The following is a 15020-nucleotide window of genomic DNA, read 5'->3' on the forward strand; positions in this document are numbered from 1 at the left end:
AAAGGGCAGAAGGGGCTTCTGAGGCATTCTTCTGTTTTTTTGGAAACAGGATCTTGCTGTGTCACCCAGGCTGCAGTGCAGTGGTGTGATCTCAGCTCCCTGCAGTCTCCCTCTCCTAGGCTCAAGCGATCCTATCACCTCAGCCTCTCTAGTAGCTGTGTCTAGAGGTGTGCACCACCATGCCTGGCTAATTTTTGTGCTGTTTTTAGAGACAAAGTCTTGCCGTGCTGCTCAGGCTGGTCTCAAACTGCTAGGCTCAAGCAATCTGCCCGTCTCTGCCTCCCAAAGTGCTAGAATTATAGATGTGAGCCACTGCCTCTGGCCTGGCAAGCAGTTTTTATCTCGGTGATAATTACATAATGCTTTCCACTTCTTAGAAAGGGCTGGGCATGGTGACCTCTTCCTGCAATCCCAGCACTTTGGGAGGAGGGAGGATCACTTGAGGCCAGGAGTTTGAGATCAGCCTGGGCAACATAGCAAGACCCTGTCTCTAAACAAAACAAGACCAAAAAATTAGGGTGTGATGATGCAAGCCTGCAATCCTAGCTATTCCTGAGGCCAAGGCAGGAGGATCATTTGAGCCCAGGAATTAGAGGCTTCAGTGAGCTATGTTCATGGCACTGCACTCTAGTCTTGGTGACAAAGTGAGACCCTGTTTAAGAAAAAAATAATAAAAAGGAAGCCTTGAGATTTTTCTTTATTTAAGTATATTTTAATAAAATTTACTTAAAATCTTATAAAAAGTTAGGTTCATTCTGATGCTTTCAGGCTGGGGAGTGGAAGATGTGGGCACAAGCCTTGCTGATTAAAAAGGCTTAAAATAGGTTGAGAATTTTCAGGGGGAAAGAATGCAATATCACATCAGTAGCTTTTTTTTTTTTTTGAATTAGGGACTTGTAAAATTGACTCCCTTTTGCCAATCTTTAATGGCAGAGATCTGGCTTAAGGGAATTTCATATAAAAAGACTTAGAGTTATGTTTGATTATAAGATTGGTATCAGTGTGAGGTGGAAATCAAAAAATGTTAAGGGAGTATTAAGTATAAAATTTTGTTTTCAGATTTAATTTTCTTCCAATGTAAGTTTTAAAAGTTTATGACCACTGGATTAAAAAACTTTTCTTCCTATTTAAGTTTTAAAAGTTTATGGCCATTGGATTAAAAAACAGTCTGTTTTCTATAAATCCTTTTAGTTAGGTACTTTCCTCCCATAAGGCCATGAACTGAGGGCAGGGATGGTATATGAGTTTCCTATGGCACCAGTAATAAGTTAACAAAAATTCAGTGGTTTAAAACAACACATGTTTATTACCTGTGGTTCTGGATGTCGGAGGTCCAAAATGGGTCAGCAGGGTTCATTTCTTCTGGAGGTTCTAGGAAAGAATCTCTTTGTTGTTGTTGACTTTTCCAGCCTTTAGATGCCTTTTAGATTCCTTTGTTCAGGAGCCCTTCCTCCATCTTCAAAGCATACCACTCTAACCTCGCCTTTAGCGTCACCTCACATTTCCTCTCTGTCTCTGACCCTTCTGCCTCCCTCCTATAAGGAACCTTGTGATTACCTTGGGCTTACCCAGATAATCCAGGCTAATCACTCAATCAAAAGATCCTTAATCACATCAGCAGAGTCCCTTTTGCTGTGTAAGGCAACATATTCATGGTTCCAGGGATCACGACATGGAGATTTCTAGGGGAGCCATCTTTGGTGGATCCCACAGAGGGGATCTTTATATTTTGTCTTCACAAAGAACACAGTTCTTGGTTGTCAGTAGGAGTTCATTCATATTTGTTGAATGAAGACCTGGGTCTAAGATTTCATTATTTGAGTGCAGTTTCTGAAAGAAGAGAAGTGATGGTTTTGTCCTCGCACTGTTTGACACAACTGGAGCTTTGGGTTCAGTTCTATGGACCTGTACTGTAAAGAGACAACTGAGAGAAAGGCAAAGGATCTGGGATAGGCATGGTGGCTCATGCTTGTAATCCCAGCACTTTGGGGGTGTAGGCAGGAGGATCACTTGAGCCCAGGAGTTTAAGACCAGCCTGGGAAAACAGTGAGACTCCTATGTCTTTTTTTTTTTTTTTGAGACGGAGTTTCACTCTTGTTACCCAGGCTGGAGTGCAATGGCGCGATCTCGGCTCACCGCGACCTCCGCCTCCTGGGTTCAGGCAATTCTCCTGCCTCAACCTCCTGAGTAGCTGGGATTACAGGCACGCGCCACCATGCCCAGCTAATGTTTTTGTATTTTTAGTAGAGACGGGGTTTCACCATGTTGACCAGGATGGTCTCGATCTCTTGACCTTGTGATCCACCCGCCTCGGCCTCCCAAAGTGCTGGGATTACAGGCTTGAGCCACCGCGCCCGGCCTGAGACTCCTATGTCTTAAAAAACTGGGTGTGGTGTCTCTTGTCTGTAGTCCCAGCTACTCAGGAGGCTGAGATGGAAGGATTGCTTGAGCCTGGGAGGCTGAGGCTGCAGTGAGCCAAGGTCGTGCCGCTGCATTCCAGCCTGAGCAACAGAGTGAGACTGAGACCTGGTCTCAACAAAAAAAGGGAAACTGGAACCAAGTCATTGAAGTAATGGTTGAAGGAATCATAGATGTTGGTTTGGAAGAGGGTTTGGATGGAGTAGATGGCATTAATTACTTTTAAACATTTGAAGGAGTATTATTGGAAAGAATAAAAAAGTCTTTTTAGTATACTCAATAATAGTAATAGCATTAAAAACAACAAGAATAAGCATTTCAGAGTTTACTATGCCTAAGGCACTGTTTTTATCATTTTATAAACTCATTTAATCCTCACATCAATTTTCTGAGGTTTGCTATTTTTTTTTTTTTTTACAGATAAGAAAATTGAGGCACAGAGAGGTTATGCAACTTGTCCTAGGTCACACAACCATAAAGTGGGAAAGCTGATGTTCAATCTTTGGCATTCTGACTGCAGAACCACCCCTGAAATCACATGACACTATTCTGTCTCCATGCCTTTAGTTCCAGAAGGTAGAAGAAGACCAGTGGCAGAAGAAATCCACCTCTGTATTTTTTAGAAATAGAGGGGTAGATTTCAAGGGAAAACATGATAACAATCAGAACTGCTAGCCAGGCACAGTGGTATGCACCTGGGAGGCTGAGGCAGGAGGCTCATCTGAGCCTAGCAGTTCAGAGCTGCAGTGAGCTGTGATCATGCCACTGCACTCCAGCCTGGGTGACAGAGTGAGACCCTGCCTCAAAAACAACAAAAGCAAGGACTGCTTAGGAACAGTTTCTCTGCTTTGTAATGTTACTGGAAATGGTCAAGTAGGTTATAAAAGGAATTCCCAAACTGGCTGGAGATGAGAAAAAATGGAAACAGAGACCTCATTGATTTTGAAATTCTGATTTGGATTTCATTACATATATGTAAAAGAAAGGAGAAGAAAACAACCTTTGCGACATTTTATGTAATAAAGATCCATTGTGAAAGGTTTTTCAACTGATTTTCCAGATTTTATTGATTAGTAACTGTAACAAACCTGGTGTGGTAGATTGTGTTCCCACCCCTTTCTAAGGTACCCTTGCTGTTTCTTTCATAAGGAAGTATGGTCTGTTTTCTCGTCCTCCTTGAATCTGGACTGGCCTTTGGACTTGCTTTGACCAATAAAGTGTTCTGTGAACTCCAGAGCCAGTCCTTAAAGGATGTTGCACCTCTTGCCTTTTTTTTTTTTTTTTTTTTTGGAGCCCTGAAGCCTCACTGCTGTGAAAAAGCTGAGTCCAGCCTACCAGAGGAGGAGGTCTGGCCTGGAGGAGAAGGGAGGTGTCTTGTATGAGCTGGCCCCAAACGCCAGATGTGTGCATGAGGTCATCGTGGCCCCTCCAGCCCCAGTGGAGCTGTGTGATAACAGAAGTCACATGAGTGACCCCAGGAGGGACATGAACAGAACTGTCCAGACTGCCATCCCCCAAGATCCTTAAAAAGAATGAAAGTTTGTTGTTATAAGGTACTACGTCTTGTGATGGTTTCTTATGCAGGAACTGATACATAACATGTATCTGATACATAACTGATACATAATACGTAACTGATACATAACATGTTGGTGCAGATTTGGAAGTAGTAGGTATATATTTTAAACTATTCTGTAATTAGACTTTTTCCCCCAGTCCAGTGGACCTCTTCCAGTCTATCTAGTCGTTCTTCTGTGTTGATGAAGCCTTTCTGGGTTTGGAGAAGTGTTTCCCGTTAGAATTATGTGGGTTGAAGAATAAGAGTATAAGACTCTTAAGTGGGGACCACCGGGTGCAGTGGCTCATGCTTGTAATTCCAGCACTTTGGGAGGCTGAGGCAGGAGGATCACTTGAGACCAGGAGTTTGAGACCAGCCTGGGCAACATGGCAAAACCCCATCTCTACTAAAAATACAAACATTAGCAGGCTGTGGTGGTATGCACCTGTAATCCCAGCTACCCAGGAGGCTGAAGCAGGAGAGTCACTTGAGCCTGGGAGGAGGAGGTTGCAGTGAGCGGAGATCATGCCAATGCACTCCCTCCAATGCACAGAGGAAGAATCTGTCTCAGAAAAAAAAAAAAAAGACTTAAGTGGGGTTTGGAGAGAATTGTGATTTGGGAATCTGGACTTGGTGATTTTCCTGGAGAAAGTCATGTAATTCAGAGTCTACAAAATAGGGTTAGTTCCATGAAAATTGGACCCTGGAAAAGGCAAAAGTCTCATACCACTTTTTCCAAATATGATGGAATATTGCACTATTTCATTTTCTTTAAAGCCGATGTCATTTCAGTGGGTATGTGCTGCTTTCACTTCTATTACTTGTGGTTTCCAGAGAGCTCATTTGTTCCAGAATTTAGAACTATTTCAATTTTACTCTTACCTCTGCATAACTGTTGACCCTCCCATCTTATTTCCAAGGTAAATCGGTTTGGTTCAATTTGCCTTTTTCAGTAAATCTTTCAAGGAATACATGTGAGTTAGATGTTTCATGTGTATTTTGATGACATTTCATTGATTAAAAATTTTTTTCATTGCAGAGTGATGTTATACATAACATTTAAAAATTCTATTACATTTAGACCACTTATATTACCTTCTAGCTTTCCTAATAGATTGATTTCATTATAGATTTTGGAAAAAGTGAATCCAGTACATTCTGTAAGAGTAGTGAGGTGGCTGAGGGAAGGCTCTAGAGTTAGACTCTGTGGGTATGAATCTAAGTTCTGCTGCTTACCAGTTGTGTGGTTTGGGGCAGGTTTCTTATGCTCTCTGGGCCTTCGTTTCCTCTTGTGTTAAGTGAGGTTATCAGAAGCACCAACCTCAAAGGGTTGTTATGAAGATTAAATGAGATAATACTTGTAAAGTGCTTTTTCAGCTGTAGGAAATCTGTAAATAGTACTTGGTCTAGTACAGCTATTACTGAAGCATAAGACAACGCAGTAGAGGGAAATCTTCATTTAGGACATTAAGCAGTGAGTCGGTAGAAGTGATGATGGTGATGCTGATATGGAAGGATTGTTAGCTTAATGATGAGAGCTCTCTTGTTAAAGTCCTCTGGTGCGTGTGAGTATTGGGTGATAGCCCATTTAGTGCTTGATATCAAGATTTAAGAGCAGAAAAAATTTAAAATGGAAATGTTGGAATCCATTAGTTGCCTGCATCGGAAGTAAAGCTGAAGTCCTTTTGAAATGATACTGGAAGTTGCTGGGGGGAAAGCATCTTGCAGCCGTTATGTTGATGCATGTTTCAGGGTTTGGCAAGGTGAGCTGTACTTTCCTTCCAAGATCAAGGAACAGGATTCCTGCCTGTATGACAGCGGGGGCTGGGAATTTTGGTTCTAATTTCTGCTCCATTGCTGGCTTCTCTGTCCATGGGCAGATCGCTGCTTCTTCCTGAGTAGGATTCTGATTCCTGAAAGGGACCTAAAAACTTACTACCTCCTGTGAGGATCAGAGTAGATGGCATCTTTGAAAGCAGGTGGAGTGTTAAATTCCAAAGTAAATGCAAATGTAGGTAGCTCCAGTATAGAAAAACTCTGTTAGCTGAGAGATTCTTGCCATTTTACAGCTAACATTTTATTCTGCGGCCCTCTTGAGTTCTATAATTCCCTGATAAATACATTTTTGGACATGTTCAACTTCGGGGTGTTTGTACCCAATTTGGAGGTGGAGAAAGCTTTCTATTACTACAGTCTGAATTCCTTCCCTCTGACTCTAGGAAAACCTTTGCTTTGATTTCCTTTAATGTCTGATATTAAGGGCATGTTCTATTGCTTTGTCCTCACTTGCCTCGAAATTCTCTTTTCAATAACATTTAGCTTCGAGATCCTGTTGTCTTACAGCTTTGGAATTGCTATTTTATCTTCATCTTCCTCTTTTTTCCCTTTACCAACTTCTGGACTAGTTTGATACCAGGGATAACTTAATATTTTCCCATCTCTGTGGCTTGGTTCCAGCACTCTCTCTACTTTCACTAAAGGCCTAAATCATCGACCTCCCTGCCTCTTGGATCTATCAGAGCATCAAGGGGCTTCTTTGTGGAGCTTCATTCAAATAATTATATGTGCTGGCTTGCAAGCCTGAAGTTTCCTCAGGATATCAAATTGAAATGTGAAATCGTATGTTTTAAGACTCCTTACCACTTGGCTTCTGTTTTCCCTTCCCTGAACCATCCACATTTTCTCTTCTTTACAGTCCTGATCAGTGTTCCCACGTGGTGGAAGTGTTCTTAGACACATCTCACCATCATACAGCCCAACAACCCTCCTTTACTCTTACATCTCAACAATGCAATCTCGTTTATGTAGGTTAATCGGGTAGACTTCTACTTAAAAACAGGCTGTGTCCCTATAGATTGGCTGTTTTCTATAGAAATGATGTTGTAAGTTACTTTTCTAGGCTATCTCACAGCTACCCACTTAGCTGATAATGCTGCTGCAGGACTGTGTGCATGAAAACAGAAAAGAAGCATCTCTTCCACATTTGAGTAAGAATCTCCTTGATTTAAGCCTGATAGCTCTGCCTAAAGAGGGACATGCTTGTTTACAGCATGAGAAATCGAAACTTGAGCATTTTCTGATGGTTTTTGGGAACCTCTGAGGGCCTGGACGTTTAAAAAAGGGTCCAGTTATATTCACAAATGTACAGCTTTCCTGTTCTTTTACCTTGTTGTGTCATAAATCCCTCAAGACATAACTACTCTGATTTTCTTTCTGGCTGCACAGCTGAAATAGGGAAAACGAAATAGGAGAATAATTTTCCTGAGATAAATGGGCAAGAGTTGAGAGGTGTGAGGAAGAAAGATCTGTTAAGGAGGATTGGTGAGTGTGGGGTGGTGGTATTATGAGGTGGCATTATGTAGTGGAGAGTGATGAACATGAAAATGGAAGGTACCGCCTATCATTCCCTTGGGGGTAGCAGAGAGGTAGGGGGAGAGAAAGAGGCAGCGGGCAGAAAGCTTGCAGGTGGCCCCCACGGACAGTTTGCTTACTGTCCAGGGTGGCCTTGGATTGGGCATCAGAAGAGGATTGAGATATTAAAGCCCTGGGGATGCCAACCTCCTGAAAGAGGTCCAGGTGCGGGTAGGGTGGGCACACCTCAGGAAGGTCAGATTTCTTTGATTAAGGGAGAAAATCAGGGTCAGGGATAGTTAGGCACCTGATGAATGAAATTCACTAACTGGTAAATGCTAATGTTTGTTGAGTGCTTATTCAGTGCCAGGCCCTGGGCTAAGCATTTTACATTTAACCCCTTCAACAACCCTATGAGAAAACATCTGGGAGGCCATCATCTACCTAAGTTCCTCAATCAATAAATGACAGAGCCTGGGATTCTACCCCTTCCCTCTCCCATCCCTCTTCCCCAGCCCCACAGGTGGGTTTGGTGTCAGAATTTATTACTGTGCTGTCAGGTGGTGAGTATTTGGCTCAATCCCTAAATTTTGGGGGTGAGGGGATAGCTAGTTTTGCTGCTTAGTTACCTCCTGGTTTGCTGCTAGTTACTACGTATCTTTGTGTATATATCTACAAAACATAGCAGGAAATAATAACATTGTTTCAACAATGTTACTATTTCATTCAAACAATGTCATTGTTTCCTTATACCATTGAAGAAAAGGGAATGGATTTTCTGCCTGTCTACCTGGAGTTTGCACGTTCTCCCTTCTCCCTATGTCTGCAGGGGTTTTCTCTGGGCACTTGGGTTTCCTCTGACATCCCAAAGCTGTGCCTATGAGGTGAATTTGGGTGTCTAAATGGTCCCAGTGTGTGAGTGTGACCGAGTACCCTATAAGGTTTATCTGTGATGGTATCGAATGCCTGTTGCTGTTCATCTGTCCAAGGTAGAGGGCTCTGAATCTAGTCCCTTTTAAAGGCCTCATAAAGTGGCTTAGCCATCAACTCCAAATTTGGAATCCAAATTCAACAAAAGCCAGACATTCCTAGGAATCCCTGCAATTGCTTCCTGTTTTGGGGACCCCTCGGGGCCACCATTACCTGCTTTCAGTCAGTTTTCAGCTTCCTTCCTTCAGCTTGAAGCTGAGGTTCCAGAGACTAGCAGGCACCTGTGAAAATCTCCCCTACAAGGAGATTGCTTCGAGGCTACTGTTAATTTACAACCCAGCTGAGCCCGAGATGACGCCAGCCCACTCACAAGAGGGAGCAACAATTCAAGACAAGTCATTGGAACAAGTCATGCAGGCGTGCACTGCCTCACCCCATGCCACAGCTCCCTTCCCCTTTTTCAACCTTTGCACTTCGCTTGGAAATTTGAAGTGATTTCATTAAGGCAAGAATCTAGGCCATCTTCCCCATTGCTAGCTTTGGTCTATAATAAAGTCACTTTCCTTCTACTGTACCTCTATCTTGCTAATTTGTTTTGCAAGTGGCGAGCAGCTGAACCTGTGTTTGGTAGTGAGTGTGAGGGTGTGAGCATGAGTGGGTTCTGCTGGGATGGCATTCTGTCCAGGGCGGGTTCCTGCCTTGTGTCCTGAGCTGCTGGAATGGGCTCCAGCCACCAGAGACCCTGAATTGGAACAAGTGGGGTGGAAAATGAATGAATAAAAATTATCTAGGCCGGGCGCGGTGGCTCAAGCCTGTAATCCCAGCACTTTGGGAGGCCGAGGCGGGTGGATCACGAGGTCAAGAGATCGAGACCATCCTGGTCAACATGGTGAAACCCCGTCTCTACTAAAACTACAAAAAATCAGCTGGGCATGGTGGCGCGTGCCTGTAGTCCCAGCTACTCAGGAGGCTGAGGCAGGAGAATTGCCTGAACCCAGGAGGCGGAGGTTGCGGTGAGCCGAGATCGCGCCATTGCACAGCCCTGGGTAACAAGAGCGAAACTCCGTCTCAAAAAAAAAAAAAAATAATCTAACAAATGTGTAAAGTATGGTAATCATACAAATGCAATTTGAGATCCTGCCACTGTACCCCGACTTGGGCAACAGAGCTAGACTTTGTCTCAAACAAACAAACGAACAAAAAAGTTTGTTTGCCACCCTGGAGGGGTAGCACTGAAAGGGGAAATAATTAAACTGAATTTTCTAGGAAAATTGTCTCAGAATGTCCCTGAAAAGCATCTAACAGGTAGGCCTTTTAAAACTTTCATTTAATCTACAAGATCATTTACGTTCAAATTTCAGTAGCCTTTTTAAGAGATCAGCTCTTTGTTAATCACCGATTCTTCCTGAGGCAGAGGTCACCCATTGTAACAGCAACATATTTCAACAGGCAAGACGTTAAATTATAAACCAAGAAGTTAAAATTACCATCCCACTAAAGGGAAGACTACCAAATTCCTAAAAACTTCCAGAAAGGAGTCTTGTTATTCTAAAGATTAAAGTATTTAAAAATGTGTGCAGAAATGGATAAAGCTAGAAGCAGTTCTGAGAAATAGTAAGGAACTTGACCAAGTGTTGCTGAATACCAGGGCATAGAGAGGCTTGTGTACAGCATGAGTACATGATTGCTTCTGGATCTCTTAGGTTGTAGAGAAAGGCTACACCAAACTTTCTGGGTGGCTTTTAGGTAATGAAATGGGGCACTCTGGGTGCAAGACTGCTTATTTCTGAAATTGTGATTTATCAAAGCCGAAGTTCATTTCCCTCCCTGCTCTGTTTCCCAGTGGCTTGAAGAAAGGAGTTTGTGTGTGGCAGAGTCTGAGCAACTGTACATTGGCATTAATGGGGTTGGCTGTGGCAGAGTGGAGGGGGAGGACCTGGGTCCAAAGACCTGGCTTTGAGCCTTGGCTCAGTTATTTACTTATTTGTTTACTCATTATTTAGACAAAATTGTACATATATGTTGCACAATGTAATGTTTAGCTATACATTATGAGATGATTAAATCAAGGCGATTAACATATCCATCACGTTACCTGCTTATTTTATGGTGAGGTACTTTTCAAGAATAGAATACATTATTGTTAACTGTAACCACCATGCTGTACAATAGATCCCCAGAATGTATTCATCCTGTCCAACTGAAACTTTGTATCTCTTAACCAACATCTTCCACCCTTCCCCCAGCCCCTGGCAACCACTACTTCTGTGAGTTTGACTTTTTTTAGATTTCACATATAAGTGAGATCATGCAGTATTTGTTTTTTTGCCCTGGCTCAGTTATTTCTGGCTCTGTGACCTCATCACATTTGTCATCTATAAAATGCCTACCTCCTCTGTTCCACTTCCACCTACTTCACCAGGCTGTTGTGAAAACAAAATGAGATAACGTGTGAATTCTGGGTTTTGGCATTACTGTCACATGTTAGAAGTACTTGTGGGGGACTTAAAATTTTGCTCTTAATTTGGCATCCATAATGAGACATACTTGAGAGGTTTAAAGCAGTAAAGGCCATAAAAGGGTTTGAATTTAGTGAACTCTGTTACTTGGGAACATTTGGAATCATTTAATTTGCCGACTTTTAGGACCGAACTTTCGCATACCTTCTCTATTACTTAAAATATGGTCATGGCTGCCATGACAGAGAGACCTAGAATAGGAGAGGCTTAAACAACCTAGAAATGCATTTCTGTTTCCTGTAACAGTCCAGATATAAGAGGTCTGGGGCACTTGGAGGGTTGGGGTTGGTACATGGAGTCAAGAACTGAGGGGCCTCTATCTTGTTCATGTGGCTGTCACCTCTTCATCCACAGTGGCTGTTCCAACTCTTTTCAACAGGAAAGGGAGGGAAAGAGATGGCCACAGTCACGTCCCTTCACTCACACCCTTTTGAATGGAGCTATTCAGGCGTCCACACTTAGCTACAATGTAGTATTGAGCTCAGCGTCTTGTGTCCAGATGAAATTTTAATTGCTGTGTAAGAAAAAAGACTGAATACTGAAAAGGGGTAGTGAGGGGTGGTGGGTAATGAGCAGTGTCCGTCACAGATGCCTGTGGTTATGTCATTAACTTCTCTTTAAGAAATGTACAGATGAGGCCTGGCACAGAGGCTTGTGCCTGTAATTCCAGCTACTCAGGAGGCTGAGATGGGAGGATCACTTAAGGCCAGGAGATCAAGACCAGACTGGGCAACATAGAGACCCTATCTCTGAAAATACATAAGTAAGAGAGTGCATAGATGCATGGCAGACAGAGAAGTTTTTATTATTCCATTCTGATAATCAACTACAGATAGTACCGTATTTCTTTTATTTTTATTTTCATTTATTTTTTTTGAGACATGGTCTCATTCTGTCATCGAGGCTGGAGTGCAGTGGCACAATCTCGGTTGTCTACAACCTCAGCCTCCTGGATTTAAGTGATTCTCCTGCCTCAGCCTCCTGAGTAGCTGGGATTATAGGCAAGCACCACCACGCCTGGCTAATTCTTGTATTTTTAGTTGCAATGGGTTTTGCCATGTTGGTCAGGCTTGTCTCGAACTCCTGGCCTCAAGTGATCCACCCACCTTGGCCTCCCACAGTGATGAGGTAACAGGTGTGCACCACTGCACCCAGCCAATTTTCTTTTAAGTTTTTATTTTATTATTTTTTGTAGAGATGGGATCTGGCTATGTTGCCCAGGCTGGTCTTGCACTGCTGGCCTCAAGTGTTCCTCCCAGCTTGGCCCCCCAAAGTGTTGGGATTACAGGCATGAGCCACCATGCCTGGCCCATAGGATGATACTTGAAAGGGATGACGAGGATGGTGAGTCTGTTGGCTTAGAGGTTTGAATATTGTTTGTGCTTTTCAGACTTTTTGAAGCCATTTATTATTAACAGAACACCTGGTAGTCCCTTTTTGCTACATTCTAGGCACTCTGCTAGGGGCTGGGGAGTCAGAGATCATGGTCCCTGCTATCTGAGAATCCACTCCATAGAAGAGACAGGTATATTACGCAATGAGTAGAGAACTGTCTGATGTATCCTCTGATGGGAGGCAGTGGGAACTCCTAGGAAAAGACCTGACAAATTTGACAGACCGTGTGTGTGTGTGTGTGTGTGTGTGTGTGTGTGTGTGTGTTGGATGCAGGGTGGGGTAAGGTCACAGGGAGAAGGAGGCTTGATTGGGGTTATGCCTGTACCACCTTGAGTAGTGATGAATCTCTGGGAGTGTGAACTAACTGAATTGATGTTAAGATGCTGTTTTCTAGTGTCATGTTCATGGCTTAATGTTTTGTCTCTTTCTCAGAAACTCAGCGTGGGCATCGGGAACTTTTGTGACAAGGAGCCATGCTGCCCCGATGGGAACTGGCACTTTACCTACTTGCCTCACTAGGCTTCCACTTCTATTCCTTCTATGAAGTTTACAAAGTGTCCAGAGGTAAGGCCTTAAGCTGTTCTGACCTCCTATCAAACAAGGAAACACCTGTCAAAAAAGGAGCAGAGGTAGGAGACTCAGGAAGATGATCCAGTCGTGTCAAGATGACGTGGACCTTGATTTGCTTCTCTCTCTCTCTCCCTCCCTCTCCCTCCGTCCCTCCCTCCCTCCCTCTCTATCTCTCTCTTTCTCTCTCTCTCTCCCTCTCCGCCCCCCCCCTTTTTATTTTTTTGAGACCTAGTTTCGCTCTTGTTACCCATGCTGGAGTGCAATGGCATGATCTCGGCTCACTGCAACCTCCGCCTCCCAGATTCAAGCAGTTCTCCTGCCTCAGCTTCCTGACCTTGATTTGCTTCCCCCTGTCTTGGATAGTTTGAATCAGTGACCTGAGTCCATGAAGGTCTCTACCCTAATCCTGGGGCTTTTAGGTGATGCTGTGGCCTGTCTTCTATAATTGGTGGGTTTGATTCAATGGCTATTGAAGGCCATGGAGGGGATTTGCATTCAGAATTCAAAGTAAATTCTTAAGTTTCTCTTTCATCATGACTCTTTGAAGACATATGAGACCTGGACTTGATTTATCTTCCTGTTCTGCTGTCTTTGGTGTGTTGCCTTGTCTGAGTATTGGGGATGAGTCATCATCAGGTCACATTCCAGCCCATAGGAAGGTGAATGGGAGCCCTCCTTCATTGGGCAAGTGGCGGTTTGGCAAGGACCGCTTGTCACTCCTGCTCACACTGAATTGGCCAGCATTGAGTCCCACGGACACAGCTGGGAGGCTGGGAAGTCGTCTTTAGCTTAGTGGCTAGATGCTACCTACAACTTCTCTCTCTCTTTTTTTTTTTTTTTTTTTTCGAGACCTAGTTTCGCTCTTGTTACCCATGCTGGAGTGCAATGGCATGATCTCAGCTCACTGCAACCTCCGCCTCCCAGGTTCAAGCAGTTCCCCTGCCTCAGCCTCCTGAGTAGCTGAGATTACAGGCACCTGCCATGACAGCTGGCTAAGTTTTGTATTTTTAGCGGAGACAGGGTTTTACCATGTTGGCCAGGCTTGTCTCAAAGTCCTGACCTCAGCTGATCTTCTCACCTCAACCTCCCAAGGTGCTGGGATTACAGGTATGAGCCACTACACCTGGCCTAAAACTTCTTATTTTATGGAAGAAAGAGGAAGAATTTTGGAGGACCATGAGCAGTCTCTGCCATAGGTAGGGAGAGCATCCTAGAGGTGATAGTGATTACTGAGCCTTCTCTTAAGAAGAACAAGAGTCAGCCAGGTAGAGAAGTGAGCAGAGGGACACTGAGCAGAGATAAGTTTGCCGGCAATTGCTGTTGGGGATAGCTTATCATGATCAGAGAACTACAAACCTCTTAGCAGGACTACAGTGCAGAGTGTGATGAGGGAGTGAAAGAGCTGAGCTTAGATCAAAGAGCAGGGATAGGCTGTGAAAGACCTGTGTTGTATATTTGGTCTTATCTTGAAGGCAGGACAGCACATTGAAAGTAATGCAGTCATTTAAAATGACAAAGGTAGTTTTTGGGAAGTGCAGTTGAGAAGGCTCTGCCTTCAGCATCTGCTACTCTATGGATCACCACGTTGACCTTCCTCTCCATTCTGAACGTGTCCCACTCATAGCCATGGGCTTGGTTGCAGGAAGTGACCATGTAAAGTAGACGAGCAGTGTTCTTTGGTCAAGACTGTCTAAGTAGCTGCATTCCCTTGCTGGAGCCTCTGAGCTCTCAGAGCCTACGGAGAAGGAACTAACCTGCTCTGTGTCAGGCACTGTGTGCTAGATATTTCATGTACCTTGTCTCACTTGATCGTTAGCACAGCCCTATGAGATAGGATATTATTTAGAAAACAAGCTTGGCTGCAGAAACTTAGCCTTCAATGTAACTGTAGTCCACGGCTAGTGTGGTGTCTAGCTAGCTTCAGAGACCCTGGTTCCTTCTCCCATGTTCCCCTGCCGTCCTCAGTATGTTGTCCTACCTTTTGTAAGGTAACTGCTCCAGCTCTTGTTGTTGTGTTTGCTTTTTGACCGGCAGGAAGGATGGAAGGGAAGGGGAGGACAGGCCCTCGCCCTTTCAGAACTTGACTTGAAATTTGCTTATGCCGGGCGCGGTGGCTCATGCCTGTAATCCCAGCACTTTGGGAGGCCGAGGCGGGTGGATCACGAGGTCAAGAGATCGAGACCATCCTGGTCAACACGGTGAAACCCTGTCTCTACTAAAAATACAAAAAATTAGCTGGGCATGGTGGCACGTGCCTGTAGTCCCAGCTACTCAGGAGG

The 15020-nt window shown here is 43.9% G+C and overlaps 1 protein-coding gene across 9 annotated transcripts in view; it reads left to right on the forward strand.

Moving 5' to 3' along the window:
• HHAT (hedgehog acyltransferase) overlaps positions 1 to 15020 on the forward strand; it is a 354783-nt gene that overhangs the window by 8080 nt on the left and 331683 nt on the right. For 8 of the 9 annotated variants that reach the window (XR_005199664.1, XR_005199669.1, XR_005199665.1 and 5 more), the window contains exon 2: positions 12604 to 12735. Coding sequence is in view for 1 of the 9 variants with exons in the window: in XM_017525581.2 (XP_017381070.1) it covers positions 12645 to 12735 (91 nt within the window). In the remaining 8 variants the exon portion in view is untranslated. Of the gene's footprint in view, positions 1 to 12603; positions 12736 to 13110; positions 13190 to 15020 lie in introns of those variants that run through there. The other variant, XR_005199668.1, reaches the window with a different exon arrangement.

This window comes from Cebus imitator, unplaced genomic scaffold (assembly GCF_001604975.1).
Source record: "Cebus imitator isolate Cc_AM_T3 unplaced genomic scaffold, Cebus_imitator-1.0 Scaffold38, whole genome shotgun sequence".
Taxonomy (NCBI): domain Eukaryota; kingdom Metazoa; phylum Chordata; class Mammalia; order Primates; family Cebidae; genus Cebus; species Cebus imitator.